This window comes from Psammomys obesus, unplaced genomic scaffold (genome assembly GCF_907164565.1).
Source record: "Psammomys obesus unplaced genomic scaffold, mPsaObe1.curated_primary_1811, whole genome shotgun sequence".
Classification (NCBI taxonomy): domain Eukaryota; kingdom Metazoa; phylum Chordata; class Mammalia; order Rodentia; family Muridae; genus Psammomys; species Psammomys obesus.
Genome location: NW_026594184.1, coordinates 4,767,791 through 4,795,066, shown reverse-complemented (window position 1 = coordinate 4,795,066; position 27,276 = coordinate 4,767,791). Strand labels below are relative to the sequence as shown.

At 41.1% G+C, this 27,276-nt stretch overlaps 1 protein-coding gene across 1 annotated transcript; it reads right to left on the bottom strand.

The window, feature by feature from the left end:
* Positions 1–10,503: 10,503 nt before the first annotated feature.
* On the bottom strand, positions 10,504–19,064 carry Ccdc160 (coiled-coil domain containing 160). Its single transcript, XM_055618056.1, has 2 exons — positions 18,899–19,064; positions 10,504–11,885 (listed from the first exon to the last, which is right to left on the bottom strand). The coding sequence occupies exon 2, from the start codon at positions 11,859–11,861 to the stop codon at positions 10,917–10,919; it is 945 nt and encodes a 314-aa protein (XP_055474031.1). The 5' UTR covers positions 11,862–11,885; positions 18,899–19,064; the 3' UTR covers positions 10,504–10,916.
* Positions 19,065–27,276: the final 8,212 nt, after the last annotated feature.

Below are 27,276 nucleotides of genomic sequence, written 5' to 3'. Positions count from 1 at the left end.
GTATCCCCCCATAAGCCCCTCCCTCCTCCCCTGCCGATCCCACCCTCCCTCCCCTTTCTGCATGCATGCCACTCCCCAAGTCCACTGATAGGGGAGGTCCTCTTCTCCTTCTTTCTGATCTTAGTCTATCAGTTCTCATCAAAAGTGGCTGCATTGTCCTCTACTGTGGCCTGGTAAGGCTGCTCCCCCCTCAGGGGGAAGTGATCAACGAGCAGGCCAATCAGATTATGTCAGAGGCAGTCCCTCTTCCCATTACTATGTAACCCACTTGGACACTGAACTGCCATGGGCTACACCTGTGCAGGGGTTCCAGGTCATCTCCACAAATAGTCCTTGGTTGGAGTATGAGTCTCTGGGAAGTTCCCTGTGTTCAAATTATCTTGTTCTGTTGCTCTGCTTGTGGAGTTCCCGTTCCCTCCAGCTCTTACTATTTCCCACTACAGAGGGCCTCTGAAAGCCAGAAGAAAACAGGAAACAACCTTGAAACCTGCCACAGAGGGCCTCTGAAAGCTTCTGCAGTATAGACTGTCAAAGCAGATGCTGAGCCTAATGGCCAACTGATGGGCAGAGTGAACAAATAAACAATTTTAAAGGGTGTGTTGAAGAATAAATAGATTCAAACAGGGCCAAGAATTCCTAGCTTCCTTTCATGGATAAACCCTTGGTGGGAAGTCAGTGTAACCACTAAAACCCCAAATATCTTTTCTTCCATGCAGACTTCCAGCGCCTGTTTTGAGTTTATCCGTTCTGAGTGAGTAAAGCACCAATGGTTAACATATTCCAATTGAATCAGTCTTCCCTGGCCAGGCAACCTTGCATAGCTTCTGGGTCAGCTTAGTTTGCTTCCATTCATTACCTTCTCTGGTCTTCATGAATAAAGAAATAAGAGAAAGAAGAAACAACCACCTTCATTTGTTCCACAGATTTACTGGCACAGTATTTGGACATGTTGGAACCACATAAAGAAGCTACATATACCTTCATAGAAAGACACATATGAGCGGGGCAAGATGGCGGCCACAGCGCAGTGAAGCAGATCTTGCAGCCTGAGAACCGAGAGAGCAGAGGCAGGAATACTAACACCGCAACCTCAGCAGTCAGCCTAACCTGCTTGACGAATCCCAGATCCGCGGTAAGAGCCTGCCTGGGCCCCACGCCCAAGAGCAGCCAGCTCTACAGATTACACAGAGCCTGACTGTAATGTATGGGGCCACTTAGTCCCTCAGTGGCAGGCAGCAGCCTGTTCGGCAGACTTGCAAAAACACCCAGGTGCACCGAGCACCGAGCCAGGGAACTGGCTCCACTGGACTTCCTGGCAGGCAACTAGACACCCCAGTTCTGAAGCCGCAGCTGGACTCCCGGGTACAGGGGCTATAATACCACTGAGCTGTCTGAGTGCACTTTTGGCTCAGAGAACAGGAGGAACCCCTGCGCTTTATGACTTGACCTGCTAGAGAGTGAGTGCGCCCCCAAGTGCCTGCAGAGCCCCAGATCCAGGGCGCTTCTAAACTAGCAGCCAGACATCGGAAACCTCCCACCCGAATATCCACTGTGGGAAACAAAGGGTATCCTGTGACGTGGAAACCGCTGCTCCGTGGTGCCACCAGTCGAGTTTAGGCAAATAACTCCTGGAACTCAGAGACAAAACCAGTAGCCTGTAGGCCACTGACATACCCAGGAAATTGACCCACGCAATCAAACCAGCGCATGCGATAACTTCAGCGCCCGCAACCCCTTCGGTGACCGCAAGGTGCCCCTCCCTCACACTGAAGGCCTTTACATTTTCTAGCACCCTGTCCCTCAAAGCAAACTTCCACACACACGCACACGCTCGCCTGCATTTGTCCTTCTGCGCCCATGGACTTCCCTCCCACAGATAAAGCTGAAACCCCAACGCACACGTTAAAACCATTGGACCTCTCTAATTTCCCTGAAGAATTCTTCAGATGGCAGAGAAAGACGGTACTAATCTGAACTGCAGAATCCAAGAACAGTGAAGGTTACAAATAAAGAAATGGCCAGAGGTCGGCGAAAAAACACACCCAACAAAAATCAGGAAATCATGGCCTCACCAGCAACCCCCAAAATCAATGGATACTCCAGTTCTTCAGAAACAGAGGAAAATGACCTTAAAGATATGCTTATCCAGTTATTAAGTCACATAAAGAGGAAACAAACAAATCTCAGAGAAATAGCAATGCAAATAGAAGGACAAGTAGAGGCAAAATTAGTTGCATATAGAGAAGAAACAAATGAAAAAAATAGAGGCCGTCATACAGAGACAGGAAGCCACATTCAAACAGATGAAGGAAATGGTACAAGACAAAAAAATAGAATTAGAATCAATAAAGAAAACACAAACAGAAAAAAAAAAAAACCTGGAGCTGGAGAACTTAGAGAAAAGATAAGGAACCACAAAAGTAAGCATCACCAACAGAATACAAGAGATGGAAGAGACAATTTCAGGTGCTGAAGATACGCTTGCAGAAATTGATACTTATCTCAAAGAAAAAGCAAAATCGAAAAAGTTCCAAATACAAAACATCCAAGAAATCAAAGACGCCATGAAAAGGTGAAATCTAAGAATAATAGGAATTGATGAAAAAGAAGACTCCAAGAAAAATTCCCCAACTTAAAGAAAGAGATGTCCATAAACATACAAGAGGCCTACAGAACACCAAACAGACTAGACCTGAAAAGAAAATCCTCACTTCACATCATTGTCGAAATATTAAATATACAGAACAAAGAAAAGATATTAAAAGCAGCAAGGAAAAACGGCCAAGTAACATATAAAGGTAGACCTATCAGAATCACACCGGACTTCTCATCAGAAACTATGAAAGCCAGAAGGGTCTGGGCAGAGATCATGCAGGCTTTAAGGGACCACAGATGCCATCCCAGATTACTATACCCAGCAAAGCTTTCAATCAACATAGATGGAGAAAACAATATATTCCATGATAAACTAAATTTAAGCGATTTCTACACAACAAACCAGCCTTACAAAAGATACTAGAAGGAAAACTCCAACCCAACAAAAACAACTATACTCAAGAAAACATAGGATACAAATAATGTCCCTACAAAAATTAAGAAAAAAAAAAAAAAACAAGCAATGAATCACAGTCAGACCACCAACACCACAATAAAAGGAACTAACGTTCATTGGTCACTAATATCTATCAACATCAATGGACTCAACTAGCCAATAAAAAGACACAGAGTAACAGAATGGGTGTGGAAACAGGATCCAACATTCAGCTGCATCCAAGAAACACACACCTCTGCAACAAAGATAAACACTACCTCAGAGTGAACCGCTAGAAAAATGTTTTCCAAGAAAATGGACCCAGAAAACAAGCTGGGGTAGCAATCCTATTATCTAATAAAATAGACTTTCAACCAAAATTAATCAAAAGAGGAGGCATGGCACTACATCCTCATCAAATAAAAAATCCACCAAGAGGGCATTACAATTCTGAACATCTATGCCCCAAATACAAGAGCACCTCCGTTCATAAAGGAAACATTATTAAAGCTTAAATCACACATCGATCCCAACACCTTAATAGTGGGAGACTTTAACACCCCACTCTCACCAAGGGACAGATCATCTAGACAGAAGCTAAATAGGGACATAAAGGCACTTACAGAGGCCCTAATTCAAATGGACCTAATAGATGTCTACAGAAATTTTCACCCAAACTCAAAAGAGTATACCTTCTTTTCAGCACCTCATGAAACCTTTTCCAAAATAGACCATATAGTTGATCACAAAGCAAGCCTCAACAGATAAAAGAAGATTGACATAATCCCCTGTGTTCTATCTGACCACCATGGACTAAAGCTGGATCTCAACAATGATACAAATAAAATGAAGCCTACACACACATGGAAACTGAACAACTTGCTACTCAATGACAGCTGGGTTAAGGAAGAAATAAAGAAAGAAATTAAAGACTTCCTAGAGTTCAATGAAAATGAAGATACAACATACCCAAATTTATGGGACACAAGGAAAGCAGTGCTCAGAGGAAAATTTACAGCACTAAGTGCCTTCAAGAAGAAATTTATAACATCTCATACAAGCAATATAATGGCCCAACTGAAAGCCCTAGAAAAAAAAAGAAGCAGATACACCCAAAAGGAACAGACGGCTGGAAGTAATTAAACTCAGGGCTGAAATCAATCTATTAAAAATAAATAAAACTATTCAAAGAATCAATGAAACCAAGAGCTGGTTCTTTGAGAAAGTCAACAAGATAGACAAACCCTTAGCCAAACTTACTAAAAGGTGGAGAAAAACTATCCAAATCAGCAAAATCAGAAATGAAAAGGGGGGACATAACTACAGACACTGAGCAAATCCAAACAATCATCAGGTTGTACTACAAAAGCCTATATGCCACAAAATTTGAAAATCTAAATGAAATGGACAATTTTCTTGATAGATTCCATCTTCCAACATTAAGTCAAGATCAGGTAGAAAGACTGAACAACCCTATATCCCCCAAGGAAGTTGAAGCAGTCATTCACAGTCTCCCCTCCAAAAAAAGCCCTGGGCCAGATGGTTTCAGCGCGGAATTCTACCAGACCTTCAAAGAAGTGCTCACACCAATTCTCCTCCAACTATTCCACAAAATAGAAACAGAAGGTACATTACCAGATTCACTCTATGAAGCTACAGTCACCTTGATACCTAAACCATATAAAGACCCAACAAAAAAAGAACTTCAGACTTATCTCTCTTATGAACATTGATGCAAAGATACTCAATAAAATACTCGTAAACCGAATCCAAGAACACATAAATGATATCATTCACCATGACCAAGTAGGCTTCATCCCAGGCGTGCAAGGATGGTTCAATATATGGAAATCCATCAATGTAATCCACCATATAAACAAACTGAAGGAGAAAAACCACATGATCATCTCCTTAGATGCTGAAAAAGCATTTGACAAAATCCAACATCCATTCATGTTTAAAGTCTTGGAGAGATCAGGAATACAAGGCACATACTTAAATATAGTAAAGGCAATATACAACAAGCCTATAGCCAACATCAAACTCAATGGAGAGAAACTTAAATCAATACCACTGAAATCAGGGACAATGCAAGGCTGCCCACTCTCTCCATATCTATTTAACATAGTATTGGAAGTCCTAGCTAGAGCAATAAGACAACTAAAGGAGATCAAGGGGATACAAATTGGAAAGGAAGAGGTCAAAGTTTCACTATTTGCAGATGACATGGTAGTATACATGAGCGGTCCCAAAAATTCAACCAGAGAACTCCTTCAGCTGATAAACATCTTCAGCAAAGTGGCTGGATAAAAAATTAATTCAAAAAAATCAGAAGCCCTCCTGTATACCCAAGACAAAAGGGCTGAGAAAGAAATCAGGGAAATACCATTCTTCACAATAGCCACCAATAACATAATGTACTTTGGGGTGACTTTAATCAAGCAAGTGAAAGACCTGTTTGAAAAAAAAAAAAACTTCAAGTCTCTGAAGAAAAAAATTGAAGAAGATATCAGAAGATGAAAAGATCTCCCGTGCTCATGGTTTGGTAGGATTAACATAGTGAAAATGGCCATCCTGCCAAAAGCAATCTACATATTCAATGCAATTCCCATCAAAATACAAATACAATTCTTTACAGAACTTGAAAGAAAAATTCTCAACTTTATATGGAGAAACAAAAAACCCAGAATTTTCAAAACTATCCTGTACAAAAAGAGATCGTCTGGAGATATTTCATCCCTGATCTCAAATTGTACTACAGAGCAATAATAATAAAAACTGTTTGGTACTGGCATAGAAACAGAAAGGTGGATCAATGGAACCAAATAGAAGACCCAAAAATAAACCCACACACCTATGAATACTTGATTTTCGACAAAGAAGCCAAAACCATTCAATGGAAAAAAGACAGTATCTTCAACAAATGGTGTTGGTCCAACTGGTTGTCTACATGCAGAATAATGAAAATCGATCCATATTTATCACCCTGCACAAAAATAAAGTCCAAGTGGATCAAAGACCTCAACATAAAACCAGATACACAAAATTGGTTAGAAGAAAAAGTGGGGAAGACCTTGGAACTCATTGGCACAGGAGACAACTTCCTGAACAGAACACCAACAGCAAAGGCTCTTAGAGCAACAATTGATAAATGGGACCTCATGAAACTGAAAAGCTTCTGTAAAGCAAAAGACATTGTCATCAGAACAAAACAACAGCCTACAGACTGGGAAAGGATCTTCACCAACACTACATCTGACAGAGGGCTGATATCCAGAATATGTAAAGAATTAAAGAAATTAAAAATTAATAAACCAAGCAATCCAATTAAAAAAATGGGGTATGGAGCTAAACAGAGAATTCTCTGTAGAGGAATATAGACTAGCAGAGAAACACCTAAAGAGATGCTCAATGTCCTTACCCATTATAGAGATACAAATCAAAACGACCCTGAGATTTCACCTTATGCCCATCAGAATGGCAAAGGTTAAAAACTCAAGTGACAACACATGCTGGACAGGTTGTGGAGAAAGGTGAACCCTCCTCCACTGCTGGTGGGAATGTAAACTTGTACAACCACTTTGGAAATCAATCTGGCCCTTTCTTAGACAATTAGGAATAGTGCTTCCTCAAGATCCAACTATACCAGTCCTAGGTATATATCCAAAAGATGCTCAAGTATACAACAAGGACATTTGCTCAAACATGTTTGTAGCAGCTTTATTTGTAATAGCCAGCACCTGGAAACAACCCAGATATCCCTCAACGGAGGAATGGATACAGAAATTGTGGTACTTTTACATAATAGAATACTACTCAGCAATTAAAAATGAGGAAATCATGAAATTTGCAGGCAAATGGTGGGATCTAGAAAAGATCATCCCGAGTGAGGTATCCCAGGACCAGAAAGACACACATGGTATATACTCACTTATATAGACCTATAAAATAGGATAAACATACTAAAATATGTGCACCTAAAGAAGATAAACAGGAAAGAAGACCCAGGGTAAGATGATCAATCTTCACTTATAAAGGCAAATGGGATAGACATGGGAAGTAGGAGAAGACAAGAAACAGGACAGGAGCCTACGCAGAGGGCCTCTGAAAGACTCTACATAGCAGCTTATCAAAGCAGATGCTGAGACTCATAACCAAACATTCAATAGAATGCAGGGAATCATATGATAAAAGGGGGAGTTAGTATGACTGGGAGAGGACAGGAGCCCTACAAGGACAAAATATATCAGGGCACAAGAGTCCTCTATGAGACTGTTTCTCCAACCAAGGACCATGTATGGATATAACCCAGAACCCCTGCTTGGATGTAGCCCATGGTAGCTCAGTATCCAAGTAGGTTTCCCTAGTAAGGGTAACAGGAACTATTTCTGACATGAACTCAATGACTGGCTCCTTTACCTCCCCCCCCTGCCCCGAGGGAGGAACAGCCTGGCTAGGCCACAGAGGAGGACATTACAGCCAGTCCTGAAGATACCTTATAAGCTAGGGTCAGATGGAAGAGGAGGAGGACCTCCCCTAGCAGTGGACTTGGAAAGGGACAGGGTGGAGATGAGGGAGGGAAGGTGGGATTGGGAGGGAATGAGGGAGGGGGCTACAGCTGGGAGACAAAGTAAATAAACTATAATTAATACTAAAAAATAAAAATTAAAAACAAAATAAAACACATGAGCTCTGTTCTAACATACAAAATTGTTGCTTGCTAGTGATACTTACTGTGGTTATGCCACACTACCAATGAGAAGTTTACAATCTTAGAAGACAGGTGGCGTCCTCAAACTCCTGCCATTTGCAAAGTAAGGACTCCACACTAAATTTTCTTTTTTATTACCACGTTTGTGTATTTACCCAGTTTGTAGTATGACCCAATATTAGTTCTTCAACAGGTATCTGTGGAATGTGTGACAAAGACTATGCAATATGGCTTCCCAGACATTCATACATAAAGTTGTACAATTCTCAACTCTTCTTCAAATTCATTTGCAGTACTATATCTTCACACTGACGAACTTCTATCTACTAACTGACTATCAATAAACTGGAGCATGTTCTCTATAAAAAAAAAAGACACATATGTGGTATAGGTACCCAAAGATATTAAAGTTGAATGTACTTGGTACCACAGCCATTTTACCTCACCACAGCCGCAGTTAGTTACACTTTCAAATAAAAATTAAGTTGAAGTCACTACCTAAAAACTGTATAGAATTTTTTTTTTTTTAATGAAGGGAGTCTTACTATGTTGCTCAGGCTGGCCTTGGACATCTAGGCTCTAGTGATCCTTCAGCAACTTTAGACTGATGGAGCTATAGGCCACCATGTTAAGCTCTGAAGAGCATCTTCATGATAGATCTCCTTTCTAATTTTATAAATGAGGCCTTTTAGTTCTAGAAGAAATAAGTAGTCATCAGGAAAGCAAGTGCTAGCAATCAGAGAAACCTGACTCCCAATTTGGTGATTTTCCCACCTGAATAATGGTATTTCTACCCTCATAGTCTAGATTACATTTTATTCATTGGACTTAAAATTACCCCAGTAGGGAGTTAGAGAGATGGTTCTGAGGTTAAAAACAATGGATGCTCTTCCAGAGGACCTGGGTATGATTTTCAGCATTTAGATGGTGGCTCATAACTGTCTGTAATCCTGCTCCAGAGAATTTGCTGCCTTCTTCTGGCCTCCTCAGTCACCAGGTACATATATGTCACACAGATATTTGTGCATGCAAAACACCCACAAGTGATGTCACAGATCTTCAAGAACCTATGACCACTCTTTTACTAACCACCATAACTTCTAACTATACTCTAAACGTTTGTCCTTATACATTCATATAAGGGTTATCTTCACAGTCAAAGTGGAGAGTTGTGAAACCCAGTCCCAATGAATACTTCTGTAAAACAATTCCTGCACCTAAGGCTCAGGGGACATTTTGGAGGAGTTGGCTGAAAGATTGTTAAGAGCCAGAGGATCAAGGAGTTTGCTGTGAGCTTGTGTCTCCTATGAATGTTAGAATCTAAACCCATAAAGTCTCATGAACATGACTGCCTAAACATGAGCTGAACAAGGACAACAGAAATATAAATGCCAAAATAGACAGGGGAAAGTCCATGAGGCCTCAGCTCTACCCAAAGAACTACAGTTAACTGAGGAATGCTCAAAGTGGGAGAAATAGTCTCCCCCTGAGCAGAGAACACAAATTGGTTCTCCATTACCAAATGCTCAGCCCTGAAGACATACATATAAGTAGCATTATACAGATTAAGCAGGTTCTAGGAAAATACATGTACACACATATGTGTATGTAACAACAACTAATGGTAAAAGAGACTACGAATTTAACAGAGGGCAAGGAGGGCATATGAGCACGTTTTGAGGAAGTGAAGGGTAGGAAGAAATGGTGTAATTATATTATAAGGTAATCTCAAAAAATGACATGCAAGAGTCTGATTATTGGAAATCTTGATGTTCAACATCCACAAATGCAAAGGATCAACTGGGCCATTACTTCCCCTGATGGACAAAGGCAGCACGTTTTCCTTCTTTGTAAATACAAAGCAAATTGTCATTTCCTGGGCCCCTCACAGGAGTGGGTGATGACCTAAATCAAGCCATCACACTAAAAGTTTGTCTAGGTGACATGCGACACCTTTCACAGCAGTCCTAGCCCAGCGATCTAAGTCAGGCTAGGAGCTTAGAAAACTCCCCCTGGCTGAACTTTGCGAAAAATGTGTAAACAAAACGCCCCTTGCTGGGCAACATAAGAAAATGCAAGAGCCATGGCTGACGCCCAGCTTTTAACAAAGGTCAAAAGAGTGACTCTAAATCATCTTGTAGTCTATGGGAACTGTGTCCAAGAACAAGGAGAAAGCCCAAAGAAATCACCAGGGGAGATTGTGTTCCCGAGATGTTTACATGTGCCTAATTAAGGCAGACCACAAAGAAAGCAGATACATTTTTGTTCTGCTGAGTTTGACCCGGCAACTAAAAGGTTCACAGGCTTATTTTTGTTATTGTTTTCTTTTTTCAAGAATCACAGGCTGAACTCAGTGGCTGACTCTTTGATCACCTTCCCCTGAGGGGGAAGCAGCCTTACCAGGCCACAGAGGAGGACAATGCATCCACTCCTGATGAGACCTGATAGACTAAGATCAGAAGGAAGAAGAGGAGGACCTCCCCTATCAGTGGACTTGGGGAGGGACATAGGAGGAGATGAGGGAGGGAGGGTGGGATTGGGAGTGGATGAGGGAGGGCACTACAGAGGGGATACAAAGTGAATAAGCTGTAATTTATAAAATTATAAATAAATTTTTAAAAAATGAAAAAAGTTTACATTCATATAGAACCAATTTGGTGTAAGAACGACATGGCAATAACAAGAGGTTTGAATAATATTGTCTTGACTTAATAAAACCCAGCTGATTATTTTATGAAAGAAAAAAAGAAGCATCACTGGCAAGATTTTATTGTTGATACTGATTACTACAGATGGAAGAACATCCATGAGCCAAAGACATAGCTAACAAGATCACATAATGTTGCTGATTTGAATTCATACATGATGTAGTGAATTAGTCTGGAGTTGTTTTTCTAATGAGATATATACATCATCATATATATCTCATATAAAAGTGATTTCAGCAGTTTCCATTAGGAAGCTCACAATGTATTCATGAGGAGGAGAAAACAGTTCCTTTGAAGTCAACAACTGTATAGTTTGTAGGTGTTCTAATTCACCAGAAGTAAAGATTACAAGCTATCAAATACGTTTTAGCAGCACACAAATCTATAGTACAATGAACATGGTTTTGGCTCCATAACTTGCCCAGTGAAAGGTTTTTCTTTTTTTTTTTTCTTTCTTTTCTTAAGTTTAAAAAGTATTGCCTGTGATGTGGTCAGCGGTGGTCGGCATCATCATCACGGAAGCAAAGTGTCTTCCAAGCATCTCCAAGGCTCTTGTGTTCTTTACGCGTTGGCTCTTCTCTGTTCTCAGCTCATGCTTGAGGGCATCCAGATCTAAGCGGATCTTTTCCATCTCCAGCTCAAAATAGAGCTTCATTTCTTCTCTGAGGAGTGCAGTACTGATTTCAGTTTGATGTTTCAGTTTCCTGATGGCATATTTCAACTTTCTGTTCTCTAGATTCAATCTGCACATTACTTCTTTGGCTTGCTGGAGTTCTTCGGTTATGTTCTTTACGTTTTTCGTTTTTTCAGACAGATCGTTTTTTAAAGCTTGCAGTTCCCGGTCATTCTTTGAAGCAGCCGTCCCTGGTTCTTGAAAATTGACTGCTCTCGTCATCGCTTCTCTTCTGCAGTTCAAAAGTTCTTTCTCGGCGTTTTCAAAGTCCTGTTCTATCTCACAGCATTTCTGGTTAAGTTTCCTCAGTTCTTCATTTAGAAGGTACAGACGGAGTTTTGGAGTTGCTTCAGACCATTTCTTCCTGTTGCGTTGTGAGGCAGTCGATAATTCCTTCTTGCTCCAGTCAGAGGGGCTCTCTCTTTGGGGACTATCCCTATCGAAATCAATCAAGTCGCAGAAGGCAGAATTTGTGTTAGGTACATTCTTTGGCGACTTCCTCCACCCATCTCTTAAAGTTGGATCTTGTTCTCTTTCCGCGATCTGGAAGGAAGAGTCTTTCCTCTTAAAAGTAGTTCCTTCTTCAGCGATTCTAGAGGAAAAGCCAGATGTTCTATCCATCCTTTTGTCGGTTGTTTGTTCTGAGAAAGACTGAAGCGGAGCAGGCTCTTCTAGATAATCGTCCTCGTTTAAAAAATGAACCAAGGTATTGTTTTTCCGGGGTCTTGTTCTATTCATTTCCGTAGGCACCTCGTTGATTCCCTGAAAAACAAAATTTAAAGCTAAGCCAAATAATCTCCATTGGTATCCCATGTAGTAGAAAGAACTAAGAATGCTGGTTCTCCTGCGAAACTGCCTAAATATACAAGGGCCAGCTCTTCTCAAACCAACTTGGACCTCCTTTTCTTGTTTATAAATGGAAAGTGCTGATGTAGCTAAATCTAGTAACCCATACACCTGTAAAACTCTTCCATCCCACAGAATAGATTCAGTAAATTTGCTGGAACTCAGAACCCCTGGAAGAGCAGCCAGTACTTTTTTTTTCCAGATTTTTTAAAAAAGATTTATTTATTTATTTATTATGTATACAACGTTATGCCTGCATGTACACCTGAATGCCAGGAAGAGTGCACCAGATTTCATTATAGATGGTTGGGAGCCACCATGTGGTTGCTGGGAATTGAACTTGTGACCTCTGGAAGTGCTCTTAACCTCTGAGCCATCTCTCCAGCCCCTTTGTAGACAGTTCTATGAGAAGGCAACTTCATGCACAGAAAACACATTGCTTTAACATAAAGAAAAGGTTATTTTGGATTACTACGCAAATGTTGCTAAGACCTTTTCCTTCAATGTGTTTGACTTTGTTTATAGTTTTCTCGGGTAAAACTGCTATTTGTTTTGTTTTTTAAAGATTTATTTATTTATTATTTCTACTGTATTCTGCTTGCATGTGTGCCAGCAGGCCAGAAGAGGGCACCAGATCTGATTATAGATGGTCTATTTGTTGATTATTCAACATAACTGAAACTTCGAAACTTGATGCAACTTGAGCTGCTTCTGGTAAAGTGTACCGGACAGACTTCCTCAGGACTGCCAAATGCCCTTCTGCCTTGACCTATGACTCCCTGCTATTCCAGTCTTAGGCTTTGCCCTTAGGAAGGACTGCCAAGTATATGGAATGCTCTCTGTTTTGGGAGCAATTTTATAATGAGCTGTCATGTCAACTGTTGGAAATATTAATGCTATTGGAAGTGATTTTTCTTATATAGACTCTGAGTACAGTTTTTAGGTGAAAATATACTCTACAAAATCATAGCCAGCATCAAGCTTACAAGCATTAAAAGGGCAATTCCTGCCAGTGTGGTAGCACATGCTTTATAATTCCAGCACTCCCAGAGGTGGAGGCAGGAGGATCAAGAGTTCAAGACGAGTCTTGGCTGCTCTCTAAGATCAGCCTGGCCTTCATGAGACCCCAGACTCAAAAAACAAACAAGCCAAAAAAGAGTTTAGTTAATCAGGGCTGGACTGTAGCTAAGTGACAGAGTGTTTATTTAGTGTGTAACAGATCCTGGTTTCCATTCCGAGACTATAGTGACACAGCCAAACAAAAAATTCATGGTGGTGTACATTTACCAGAGTGATGATTTGTCCTCTACAAATCATCTTTTCTGACTTTTGAAATTCTTATAGTCACAATCTTGAACTGGCTATGGCATGCCTGGCCTGGGTGGGAACAATGATCATAACCTGGTTTTCCTCTTTTATTTAGAAATACAAACATGAGTCAAGATAGCAACAATACTCATCAGGGAAAAGAAACAATACAAGAGGAAAGAGAGCAGTGTTCAGAGAAAGGCTGAAGTGGAGCAGCCTCTTCTAGAAAATCACACACATTTAAAAAAAGGAGCGAACAGGGTTAGAGAGATGGCTCAGGTAAGGTTAAGAGCACTGGCTGCTCTTCCAGAGGTCATGAGTTAATTTCCCAGCAACCACTTGGTGGGCTCACAACCATCTATAATGAGATCTGGTGCCTTCTCGCATGCAGTCTAGATGCAGACAGAATATTTTATACATAATAAATCGAACTTTTTTTTTTTTAAAGGAGCAAACATACTGTCTTTCCAATACTTTCTTCTAACATCATTTTTTCAGAAGCTTGTAATGATAGCAAGGGCAGCATGATGACTGAAAGACTGCTTTTACCCAATTCTGGATGAAAACCTTTGGTGGAATTCATCAGGAGAGAGTTGAGCACTGCACAGTTAAAGTGAGGCCATTCACTTTATACTTGGACATACTAGTATTCAAACATCTAAGACAGATGTCTGGGTACAGATAGAGGATAACATAGAAAACTCAATAATTTTGAGGTTACTCCTTGGATGCATATATACACATACTTTTTCATTTTTACTCTTTTTTCCCCTGTACTCTGTAGAATCTCCTGAGTGTCTGAAAGGATTTCCCATTCAATGAATCCTAGAAATCCAGTACTTTATCTGAGACCCTGGATGAGTCCCTTGGTTAAATAACTAGGCTCAGAGAAATTCAGTGACTTGAGCAAGGCCACATAGCCTGTAGCCCATAGTGATAAAATTGAGATCCTGAAAACTCCCTTTCATCTGCTAGGTGTCATTCCACAGATCAAAAGAACAAATTCCATTGTTTGCAGCGCTTGGGTTATCCTCTAAGGAGCCACAAGAAGAGAGAGAAAAGCTGAATGGGGGAGGGGAAGAAAGAAAGAAAGGTCTGAGAAGCTCCCTGACATTCCTCTCTCCAGGCTTCCATAGGAAGGGTCAGGGGGTCTCTGAGATGCTCCCTTTTCTCTTTCCTTAGTAAGAGCCTTTAAGGACTTGTTCCTACATTTAGTTAGAGCATGGCAAAACTTCAAGCAGGGATGAAAGCTGTTAGTAGCCCCTTCTTCTGCACTGTTTACTTTTCTTGAAGAACAAGTATGGCATGAGGACTTTGAACCAGGACAAGAAATAATGACAGCCTTCCACCTTGGCCTGGCAGCCATTGTTTTCCTTCAATCAACTTCACTAGGTAATTTGCCTCTGCAGAAGGAAACCATTCTTGAAATTATAAACATGGCCTTTCAGCTGGGCAGTGTGCACATTGGCTCTTGTATCTACTCAACTCTGTACTGAATCTTGAAGAACTGAAGGAGACCCCAGAGAAATGAAAAATTTAAAGAACCCAGTCAGAACAGACAGGAAAAAAAAATCAAGTCATGACAAAAATAACAGTGGAAGTCTCCTACAAAAATGATTCCCTGGAAGGCCTTGGGACTGAACTGCTCTATTATGTAACTGTATCTATATTTGTGTCTGGCGTGAATTCAAAATGGGCTTCTGATAATTCTAGTTATTATCCCACCTAAAATATTACCATTTATCTTCTGGTGGCTATTTTGTGGTGGTAGTTTTATACAGTAAGGGATAGCTTGCCTCATGATTTATTATATTTTTCAAAACAGTTGGCTACTTAATGGCAACTCTTCCCTGAGAAATGTGTGGGGTATGTCTTATTTGTTCCCTGCGCATCTCTTTTTTCATTAACCTCTGTGCTTAAGACTTACATTAAAGAGGAAGGGTGAGATTGGGAGGGGATGGGGGAGGGGGCTACAGCTGGGATACACAGTGAATAAACTATAATTAAAAATTTTAAAAAGACATATGTTAAAGATGTCTGCAATGTAAAAAAGAAAAAAAGAGGAGGAGAAAGGACCAAGAGAGCGAACACGTGTTGAGTTGTCCTTTTAAGGGGCAAGGTAACCACGCCTTCCAGGTATGGCCACCTGACCGGTGACACATGATGACATCATAAATTGTCACACATGATGACATCATAAGTTGCTAGGCAACCCAGAAGCAAGTTCTGTTCCAAAATCCTAGCAAGTAATATTGAGGACTAAGCTGACTGACCATTTATTAAGGCTCTCTGGATATATCATTGGTACTGAAAATTCTAGGTGAAAGTATATCTGTCCTTACACAGCTTCAGAAAATGTTCTTGTTTATAGGGAAAGGAGAAATCAATAAAAACACCTCTCTTTCATGTTCAAGTTCAGGCCTTGGGAAAGAAGATTCCATTAAGGGTGGATAGGGAGCTTAATTTTTGGTTTTCTAAAATATTTGTATTTGAAATCATATGCTTTGGGAAATCTCCTGACACAACTCCAGTATAGGGGTTTCCCCTCTGTTGTATTATCTCATTTACATTAGAATTTGGTTTCAAATTATCAGCACTATCTTCGTGTGTCTCTGTCTGTAAATGCAGTTGTTTCTCCCAACTGCAGTTACTGGAAAGCAGTTCTGGAAGCTTTTCCCGACCTCCCAAAAGTCCTTCTCAAACTCTGTAAACTTGGAGTGATGCTTAGTAATGATGACCTCTGACCCATGTTGAGCAACTCAGCCTCTCAACTTCCCTCAACTAAAGAGCTACCTTTCAGGGCAGGAGAGATGGCTCAGTGGTTAAGACTACTTGTTTCTCTTAAAGAAGACCTGGGTTTACTTCCCAATACCCACATGGCAGCTCACAACTTCCTGTAACTCCAGTTGCAGGCGATCCTTGGCACCAGGCAATGTGGTGCACATATCTGTGCATGCGGGCAAAATACCCATACACATAAAACATAAAAGCCCCCTCTTAGTCCAAAGAACACTCTTTTTATCCTTGGATACTTTTCACTCTTTTGACTCAGAAAATCTGCTCAGCCAAAACAGGAAAACATAATAGGTTACTCAGCTAGGCATAGCAGTGCATGCCTTTAATCCCAGAACTCCTCCCTACAGGGTAATCAGGAAATATAATTTAAAGAATGTCTAAACCCATGTTCATCTCTGAATCGTGCATTAAAGCCACCTAGAATGTCAATTGGCCAATCTGGAATGTGGCAACAAAAGAAGTGAATATTTAAGTAGTTAATTTTTAAGAAATTATTTTTTTAAGGAGGCAGAGGCAGACTTCTGTAAATTTGAGGCCAGCCTGGTTTACATAATGAGTTAAGGCCAGCCAGAGATACAGAGTGAGACTGTCTCCAAAAAACAAAACCAAAAACAAACAAAAAACCCACCACCAAAAACAAAACATACAAACAAAACAGTAACAGCTGCAACTTTCCCCCTCTGTTCCCATTGCTTTCAGGCATGAAAGAGGATTCTAACCTGATTCTTCTATGGTACCTTTTTTTTATTTCCTATGCTCTTTCACTAAGTTGTAGAAATCCACTCCATAACAAAGTAAAGACTCAAGCAGATCACTATGTTTTACTAGACAAAACTGAGGATGAGAAAGAAAGGGGAAATCTTTGGATTAAGTGCAGGTTGTGGAAGAAAAAGACAAAGCATGAGTAGTGAGGAACCTACTTCACAGGTGGCTAATAGCAAATGGCCCACCTCAAGAATGCTCATCCCTGACACCAGGACTATGTCTCAATCCCAGTAATCTGGGCTCACAGCTAAATCTACATATGTATATCTCCTGGTGTTTCTAAAAGCTGTGAGAAAGGCTGAGTGAGAATTTTCTCTCCTAAACTCTAAGTAAATTCATTTGCCCACTTGTCATATTCCTTTTTCTGGAGCCAAGTATAATGGTTCTACCAGTATCTGGCAACACTGATTTTAAAGGTGTGGATTTTTTTATTAAATTTTTATTTTTTATATTAATTATAGTTTATTTACTTTGTATCCCAGCTGTAGCCCCCTTCCTCGTTCCCTCCCAATTCCACCCTCCCTCCCTTATCTCCTCCCTGCCTCTCTCTAAGTTCACTGATAGGGGAGGTCCTCCTCCCTTTCCACCTGACCCTAGCTTATGAGGTCACATCAGGACTGGCTGCAATGTCCTCCTCTGTGGCCTAGCTAGGCTGCTTCTAGAAGAAAAAAAGAAAATTCCATATTCTCCTCTCTAACTTACAAAGTTCTCTGGATGATATTTTAGGGTAAACACTTTCATTTTTTCCCCTTGAAGTTTATTTAGCTTAGCTAAAGTCTTCAGGACACTTTTCTTTTGGATGTTTACGAGGCAGTCTTGAAAGTGTCCTGACAATGAAGACTGATGATTTGGTTACAAAGTTGAAGGTTTATGTTGGGCCAGACTCTAAGCTTCTCAACTCCCAGGATGAGATAACAGCCAGAACAACGTACTTACCGGGTCTGAGGTCCAAGTTCCTAGACCGGATGTCTTTGGTCTCCACCAGCTAGAACTGGAAAAGAATAGCCCGCCCCCCGTACTCCCTGCAGGGCAATCGGGAAATATAATTAACGAATGTCCATATCCAAGTTCTTCTCTGACCGTTGGATTAAAGACATATGTGCTACACCTAGAAAGTTTCATGTCTCCAGAGTGAAAGTAAGTTGTCTTTTTGCTCCAACTGTTATAACTACTGCTTATCTTCCTCAGGCAATACAAGTGGCACACGGGGCAAGATTCTTGGTGATACTGTTTCCAACACGGTATCTCTTTACCTTTAGCTAAGTGTTGAACAGACGTCACAGTGGAAACTAGGAGACAGAGCTTGCTGATCATAATGGGCAAGGAAGAACCACACTAGCAAGGGGCTGGGCCTGGCTTCCCTCCTTAGAGGGCAGTTATCTTGTAAAAACAGGACAAAGAGATGATCTTTCTGTTTTCGTTTTTCAGGGTCCTAACATACGGGTCAAGTTGTCCACTTGCCTGGACAGAATGTCTTTTCTATTGTTTGGCCAATATGGAGAGAGAAACAAAGTAGCATTGAACACTGGATTCTGTGGCTAGTATTCGCCCCCAATTCTTTGGTATTAGTGTGAAATTATTCCGACTTGAAGAAAAGATAAGGAGTCACCTGAGTTCCCAAGGCTTAGTTAGACTTTGTTGCTATGGAAGTCACATTCTTGCTATAAAGCTATATCTTTGTATGCATAGTTTGGGGATTTTTCTCTGTGAATGGTTAACTGAAACTCTTGCCATCCTTGCTTCCATGGAAAGAAGGTGGCTGGGAATGAGACGCTGCCAGAGCACCCACTTTTCACCTCCCCAGTCCCAATCCTGTAGCTGGTGGGTGAATGGATAAGCTTGACCCCACTTCTCCGTCCACCACCCCTTTCCCACGCCCTGCTTCTTTTCTTTCAAACACTCCTTAGCTCCAGCCTGAGGCTCTCAAGAGAGAAAAAAAAAACAAAAAAACAAAAAACTGCTGCTGGGACTTCCTGGGTTTTCCGCCCTCTTGCTGGGCAAGTCAGGGGGTAAAGAGGGGAATGCCAGGGGAGCCCGCAATGTCCCGTCCACAAACATACCTGGAAGCGCGGGTGCGATCTGATGAACCCGGTCCACTCTTTCCCAAAGCTGGCCACCACCGGCAGGCGGCAGCCCCTTGTTCAGTCTGGGCCAACGCGACCCGGCCCACTGCCCCGGGGCAGAGCCTCTGCAGTGCAGCTCCAACGCGGGCCACACTGTTGCTTAGCAACGAGGCGGATGGATTTAAAGGGACCAGGGCACTAAAGGGACCTGGGCACTGAAGGGACCTGGCGCTGCAGGCTGAGTACTGCTAATCAGGGAGCCAAGGCCAGATCAGAGCACTGAGCATGCCCGGTAGGGCGGCCACGGTGGTGGCTTCTGCCAGGGAAGAAATAGGAAGGCAGGGAGAAGACGCTGAGTCAGAATAGGAAGGGTCAAGACAGTGCTATGCAAACACACCCACCAGTGTGACTACTAGAATGGATCTGGAATACTCACAAGGCTATGTAATCATTGACTTCGGAGAGGCAGTCGCAGAGGGTTCATCGCTAAATTTAATATTTAGCACCATGATGCTATGGAGGTTTCCCTTTGGGAGATCTCTAGGGCTGGAATCAGGGTTACTTATAACGTGGGGGTTGCATCTTCTCACCATCCCTACCCCATGCACACCCTTGCAGGTCAGCATAATGGCTTAGCCAGAAGTTCTACTTTGGACCAAGGACTGACGACCTTGAGCCGGGACCTGTATCATTCAAGAATTTGCCCAGGCTGTTCTTGTAACCATTTGAATTTAAGAACTGCTGGGGCAACTAGTTTACACTCTTCTCAGGGTAAAATCATTTGCTTTCCCCAGTCACCCAAATTCTCTTTTTATGCTTTAAAGCTTCCTCAAAACTTTCCTTATATTATTTATTCCAATTACGTGACTTTGTGGAATAAATAAATGATCTCCTTCGAGTCTGAGTAGTCTGTGGCACAGTATAAATTCTTTAGTCATCAAAATGTACCTGACCAAGGCTGAGGGCTGTGAAACACAGGGGCTTGGGGACACCAGATATAGTAATGAGTGTTTCTTTAGAAAGTTGGTCGTTTCTTGGACACAAGAGAGAGAAAAGGAAATGATGGATCTAGGATCTCAAGTGAAATGTGGTTAAAGTACATTTTAAAAGTGACAATCTAATTTAACAAGACCTAACAAGTGAGTGACTTGGGAAAATACTGGAGATACATTTTAAAAATTCAAACCTTGGGAACCGGATCTAACATGCGTTAGAAACTGGCAAGGCTGCAATCAGATGCCCTGAGGCCCAGTTCTCAGGCTGTCTTTTCCTCCGTAGAGAACCAAAGTCAACAAGGGTTGGAGTGAAGTAGATGTCTCATGTCAGTGTGTGTTTTATTAAAGACCCTGACAGAATTAGCCTGCGGGATTACAAATTGCCATGTTTTTATCATTGGTTTTCATTGTCTCAAAAGGGCTCCATTTACTTTTGCTTTCTATGACATCCATTACTAATAAAAGAAAGGAACCTTTCTTGGTTGCTTTGTGTGTCAGCTTCCTCGTTTGGGAGTATTGTGAAGAGTGAGCCAATCACTTCAAGTCCTTAAAACAGTAAGTGACACAGTAAACCATACATAAAAAAAACCAAAACAAAAACAAAACAACAACAACGCAACTATCATTATCTTGCTCCATAATTCTATTAATATCCTAAAATCTAAATACAACTATGCTGATGGAAAACAGGATTCGGAAAGAGAACAAGGATTACTTTGCTGTACTGTTTGGTGTGTGGTATAGCACTCCTTCATGTTTTAGAGCTATCAAATGGCAAACAGTCAAGAACTATGTTTGATAATAATTGAATTACATATCATTAAATGGAGCCCAACCTTCGCATTTTACCATGAAGGACATCTAAGACTCAGAGAAACAATGTGATTTACTTTCTGATCACACAGCAAAGCAGGCATTTTTTTTATTACCTTATCAAACAATTCTAGCTTCAGCAGCCCCAAACCTGTGTTACTCCAATCAATGAAAATATGTATACTTATAGAGCTGTATAACACATACATATATACATATATATCTATGTAAAACACATATGTACATATGTATCTAAACATTGATACAGTTGACAACATTAAAAGAGCACATTATTCACACCCCACACCTCATATCTCAGCATATGTTGGCTATACTTTCACGATGAATCTAGAATCTTTCTTACTGTTTTGTGTCCATCATTATTCTTCGAGATCCTGGCCCTTGTCACTTTTCAACAGGACTACTGCAATCACCGCACTGCTTCTATGCTTGTTCATAGCATCTATTCTCAGGGTTGCTCTAGCAAATTATCATGAACTGGGAGGCTTAAAACAATGGATACTTATTCTTTCACTGTTCTCAATGCATGGAAGAACAAAGCCAATATCATACGGGGCTGGTTCGTTCCAGAGGCTCTGAGGGAGAATTTGTTTCTCCTAGGTCCCGGCTGTTATCAGCTATCCTTGGCCTTCCTTGGCCTCTGGATGTACCATTTCAATCTTTGCCTGCTTTCACATTGTGTTCCCTTTATTTATCTGTTTTATCTGCACATGGTTTTCTCCTCCCAGAGTACATCTGTGTCCTAATTTCTCTCCTCTTACAAGGAGACCAGTTGGTGGATGAGGGCCCATGCTGATAGAATAGGGCATCATCCTAATATCTTAGAATCTGAAAAGATCCAGTTCCTTAATCAAGTTATATCCACAGATACCAGGGGTGAGCATTTGAACATAGCTTTAAGAATAACACAATTTATCTCAGTATGCTTGCCTAATGTTTATTTACATCGAGATCTTCTTATCTCCACTCTCTTTGTTTTGTTCTTTCTTTTTTGTTTGTTTGTTTTTTGAGATATGGTTTCTCTGTGTAGATATGGTTTCTCTTTGTCCTGGGACTCGCTATGTACACCAGGCTGGCCTCAACCTCACAAAGATCCATCTGCCTCTGCCTCCCGAGTGCTGGGATTTAAGGCATGTGCTACCATCTCCTGGCTCCTACCTCTATTCTTAAATGGTCCTTGACATCCTCTCCTACTCTTTTCACTCTTTCTGTCTCCACTCCAGCAGACTGGCAGTCTTGTTTTGAAAATATAGGGCAGTGGTGATCTACAGCTTTAATCTCAGCACTTGGGAGGCAGAGGCAGGCAAATCTTTGTGAGTTTTAGGCCAGCGTGATCTACAGAGCAAGTTCCAAGACAGCCAGAGCTAAGACAAAGAAACTCTGGCTCAAAAAACACATCAAACAAAGAAAATATACATGTTCCTCTCTATTGTGAGTGTTTGTTGTCATTTGTTCTCTTGATGATAGCCATCCTGATTGGGATGAGAGAGATTGTCAAGTAGTTTTATACTGTATTTCCTAAATTGCTAAAAATGCTGAATGCTTAAAAATTATTTATTGGCCATTTTTAGTCCTTCATTTGAGAACTATTTATTCAGTATGTCAACACATTTATTGGTTGGATGGATTAGGTTCCTTAGGGTTTTTGTTTTGTTTTGTATTTTGGAGACATATGTATGTAGCTCTGGCTGTCCTAGAATTCACTGTGTAGACCAGACTAGCCTCGAATTCACAGGGATTCTCCTGGCTTTGCCTCTGTAATGGAGGGGCTGATAGGAAGGTAGAGGATTACCAAGTTTATTCCATAGGGTTGGCAAAGTTGAACATCCGGGAAAGACAGAAGACCAACTTACTGAGAAAGTGAAAGTAGCAGGTTTATTGAAGCAAACAAACTGCTTCCTTTGGGATGAGTGGACCTCAGAGCTGGAAGCCCTTCCCCCTTCCTCTATTAGTCCGGGTGAGATACCAGCCTCTATAACCAGTACACACCTCACAAGGTCTTCTGGGAACCAGAAGCCACTATCTTAGAGAATCCACTTTCAATTTCCCTGTCTATCTATGTCTTGCTAACTTTCCCTCTCCTCACCAGGCAGAAGCTTTTTTTTTTTTTTTTTTTTACCTCATGTAGTCTCCCTTGACAGTTCTTGGATTGGTTCCTATGTGATTAGTATTCTTTCCAGAAAATCTGTGTCTATGCTTGTATCTTAAAGTGTTTCATCTATGCTTCCTCTTAGCAGTTTCAAGATTTCAGCTCTTATTTTACTGTCTTTGATCCATTTCGGTTTGAATTGACTTTTGTGCACCATGAAAGATATGGATGTAGTTCCCATGCTTGCACTTTTGGATATCAAAGTTTTCCCAGAACTGTTTGTTCAACAGGCTGTCTTCTCTCCATGTAAGCTTTAGGACACCTTTGTCGAAAATCAGATGGCTGAAAAACAAAAAAAATAACAAAAATTAGTTAGCTGTAGCTCTGAGCCTCTTCTTTTGTTGGTCTTCATCCTTCATAATGAAAGACCCCAGCCTCACACTAAGTTAAACATAGCTAATGCCATTTTGTGAGACACCACTGTTTTGTAAAACTCTGAAGGCCAGATGAGAAACTGGAAAATTACTGAGAAATCCTAGCTGTGTCACCCACTTGGGATATCTGTGGTCAGGCTGCCCCAGTCATACTAAAAACAGTTTGTGTTATTCACTCTCATAGATATCTGTGAGACTGTTTCAGCTAAGATAGGGAAAAACAAAATAACAGGTGGCGGGCCACGTCAAGGGGTCATCCTACCCCCCTTGACCACCCAGTTCCTGAAATCTTGGTGCCCCTGCCAAACTTTGACGCAAATTGTGGTCTCGTGTAAACGTACCAATCAGCCCCCTGTAACCATGCCCTCTCGCTTCTGTACCAGTGCTACTGCCTCTAAAACCCTATAAAAACCCCAGCTTCCCATCTAGGGGGCGCGGAAGTCTTCCGAATGACTTTTCGCCCCGAGTACTCGTGAATCAAAATAAAAGCCTCTTGCTGTTTGCATCCGAATGGCCTCGTTGATCTTTGGGAGGGGGTCTCTCTGACGGAAGATACCCTCCGGGGATCTTTCAATACATGGTACTTGTGCCAGTACCATGCTGAAATGAAAACGACAGCTCTGTCATCTACTCTGAGGTCAGGCATTGTGATACCTCCAGCTCTTTTTATTTTTCTTATTGTTGTTTATGCCTACTGGGGGTCTGTTGCACTTCCAGGTAAACCTTAACATTGTTTTTAAGCTAGTCCTGAGAGGAATGTCATAGAGATTTTAATGGGGATTGCATTAATTCTATACAGGTTGCTTTGGGGAATCTAACTCTTTGACAGTGTTACTTCTGCCAATCCATGGACATGGGAGGTCCTTACATCTTTCAGTGCTTTCAATTTCTTTCTCTAATGTCTTAGAGTTTTCATTACAGTGGTGTTTCTCCTCCTTGGAAAGGCTTATTCATACTTTTTTTTTTTTTTGAAGCTATTGAGATTGGGATGTTTTCCATGATTTCTCTTTTGAAAATTTCACTATTGGCATGCAGAGGAGCAACTACTTTTTAATGCTCATTTTGTGTCCTGCTGTTTTGTTGAAAGTGAAAATCAAGTGTAAGAGATTTTTGGTGCAGTCCCTGTGGTCTTGAAAGTCTGAGTATGAACTTATGTTCATGTCATCTGTAAACAGGAATGCTTTGGCTTACTTTTTTGAGACAGGGTCTCGGTATCTGAGATTGGCCTAGAGCTCTCCACCTTGCTAAAATGACCATGATCTCCTGCTCCTCTTGCTTCTACCTCCAACCTTTTGAGAACTTTTCTTTCTTCTTTGTGTCCATTTCTATTTCTTTCTCTTGTCATCCCCTTTTAGCTAAGACTTTGAACAATGTCCTGGTTGTTTTTGTTTGTTTGTTTGTTTGTTTTTGTTTTTGTCAACTTGACACAAGCTAGAGTTATTTGAGAAGAGGAACCTAGATTGAGAACATGCCTGTGGACAAGCCTGTGGGATATTTTCTTGATTAATGACTGATGCGGATGGGCCAAGATCACAGTGGATGGTGCTACCCCAGGGCAAGTAGTCCTGGGTGGCAAAAGAAAGCACATTGAAGAAGCCACAGTGAGCAAACCAGTTAGCAGCTCTACTTCCATGACTCTTGTTTCAACCCTCTGCCACCAGATCCTTTACCTGTTTGAGTTCCAGTCCTGACTTCCCTCAGTGATGGGCTGTTACCTGGAAGTGTACAACGAAATAAACCCTTTCTTCCCCCGGTTGCTTTTGGTCATGGTGTTTTATCACAGCAGTAGAAACTCTTAAGAAACACTGTGTTGAACAAGAGCAGAGTAAACATACTTACTCCCTTCCTGACTTAAGAGGAAATGCTTTTAGGGTTTTTTCCTCCCACTTAGTATAATGTTAGTTATAGGACTGTCATATTTACACCTTATACAGAAGCATGTCCCCTCTATTCCTAGGTTTTTCAGAGATTTTACTATGAAGATATGTTGAACTTTGTTAAAAAGCCAAATTTTCTACATCTTTTCAAATCCTGCATCTCTATGAGACCTTCTATTTTTCATATACTTGACTCAAAAACAAACTACAGCCAGGCAGTGGTAGCACACACCTTTAATCCCAGCACTCAGGGAGGCAGAGGCAGGCGGATCTCTGTAAATTCACGGCTAGTATGGTCTATGGACACCCAGGGCTACACAGAGAAACCCTGTCTGGAAAGTACAATAAAGAAGGAACTAGAAAAGATCATCCTGAGTGAGGTATCCCATAAGCAGAAAGACACACATGGTATAAACTCACTTATAAGTGAATATTAGATGTATAATATAGAATAAACATACTAAAATCTGTATATCTAAAGAAGCTAAGCAAGAAGACCCTGGGTAACTTGATCAGTCCTCACTCAGAAAGGCAAATGGGATGGACATAGGAAGAGGGAGAAAACAGGAAACAGGACAGGAGCCTACCACAGAGGGCCTCTGAAAGACTCTACCCAACAAGGTACCAAGGCAGATGCTGAGACTCATAGCCAAACTTTGGGCAGAGTGTAGGGAATCTTATGAAAGAAGGGGGAGATAGAAAGACCTGGAGGGGACAAGGGCTCTACAAGGAGAGCAACAGAACCAAAAAAATCTAGGCACAGGGGTCTTTTCTGAGACTGATACTCCAGCCAAGGACTATGCATGGTGATAACCTAGAACCCTTGCACAGATGTAGCCCATAGCAGCTCAGTCTCCAAGTGGGTTCCCTAGTAAGAGGAACAGAGGCTGTCTCTGACATGAACTCAGTGGCTGGCTCTTTGAGCACCTCCCCTTGAGGGGGGAGCAGCCTTAGGAAGTCACAGAGGAAGACAATGCAGCCAGTCCTGATGAGACCTGATAGGGTAGTGTCAGAGAGAAGGGGAGGACCTCCCCTACCAGTCTACTTGGGGAGGGTCATGGAAGTAAATGAGGGAGGAAGGGTGGAATTAGGAGGGGATGAGGGAGGGGGTACAGCTAGGACACAAAGGGAATAAACTATAGTTAATAAAAATAAATTTAAAAAAACAAAAAAGAAAATACAAAAAATAAATAAATCTACAAAAAATTTAAAAACAAGATTCTGCTTTCTGTACACTAAATTTAATAAAGTTATCCAGACCTGAACTGAGAATTAAGGTCACCTAGTACTTTCCTCTGTCTCTCTGAGCTAGCAGGTTAACGTTACTAAATCTGGTATACAGAAAACTCTTGGACTAAAGGTGTGTGCTAGGACTGGGTAAAACACATCCTAATCATCTGTTTATAATAATAAGTTCTTGCGTTAGAGTTGTGTGCTAGGGTTGGGTGAACCACACCGTAATTGCCTGTTTACAATAAACAGAAAGTTCTTGGATTAAAGGTGTGTGATACGGCTCAATCGCATCAAAGAAACAGGGTTTTGCAGTTCACAATGTTGGGGTTCACAGTCAATCAAATATCCTGCTATATAAGTGCCTATATCACCAATAACATCAAAACCAGACAAGTCTTAGAAATATACCTAATAAAAGCTAAATCCTATCAGTACATCAGAAATGACCATAAAAAAGAAAATGGCAAAAATATTGTAAATACGCGGTGCAGTTAAAAGGTACTTCGTTTATGTGTGGGGACGGTACATGAATGAGATTAAAGGAAGAGTCAGGAGAGGGTAGAAATATAAGAAAATCTAAGTAAAAGGAAAGCAGAGTAATAATAATAACAATCATAATAGTGACAGAAAAGAATAATGAAAGAGCAAGAAATTTGGGGGCGGGGAACAAAACACATACCAAAGGATGATTTCTCAATAAAGAAAAATTATAGAGCAGTGGTTTTCAACCTGTAGGTTGTGACCCCCCAAAGGGTCACATATCCTGCCTATCAGATATTTACATTACTGTTTATAACAGTAGCAAAATTACAGTTATGAAGTAGAATGAGATAATTTTATGGTTGGGGTCACCACAGCATGAGGAACTCTATTGTTAAAGGATCCCAGCATTAGGAATGTTGAGAACTGCTGT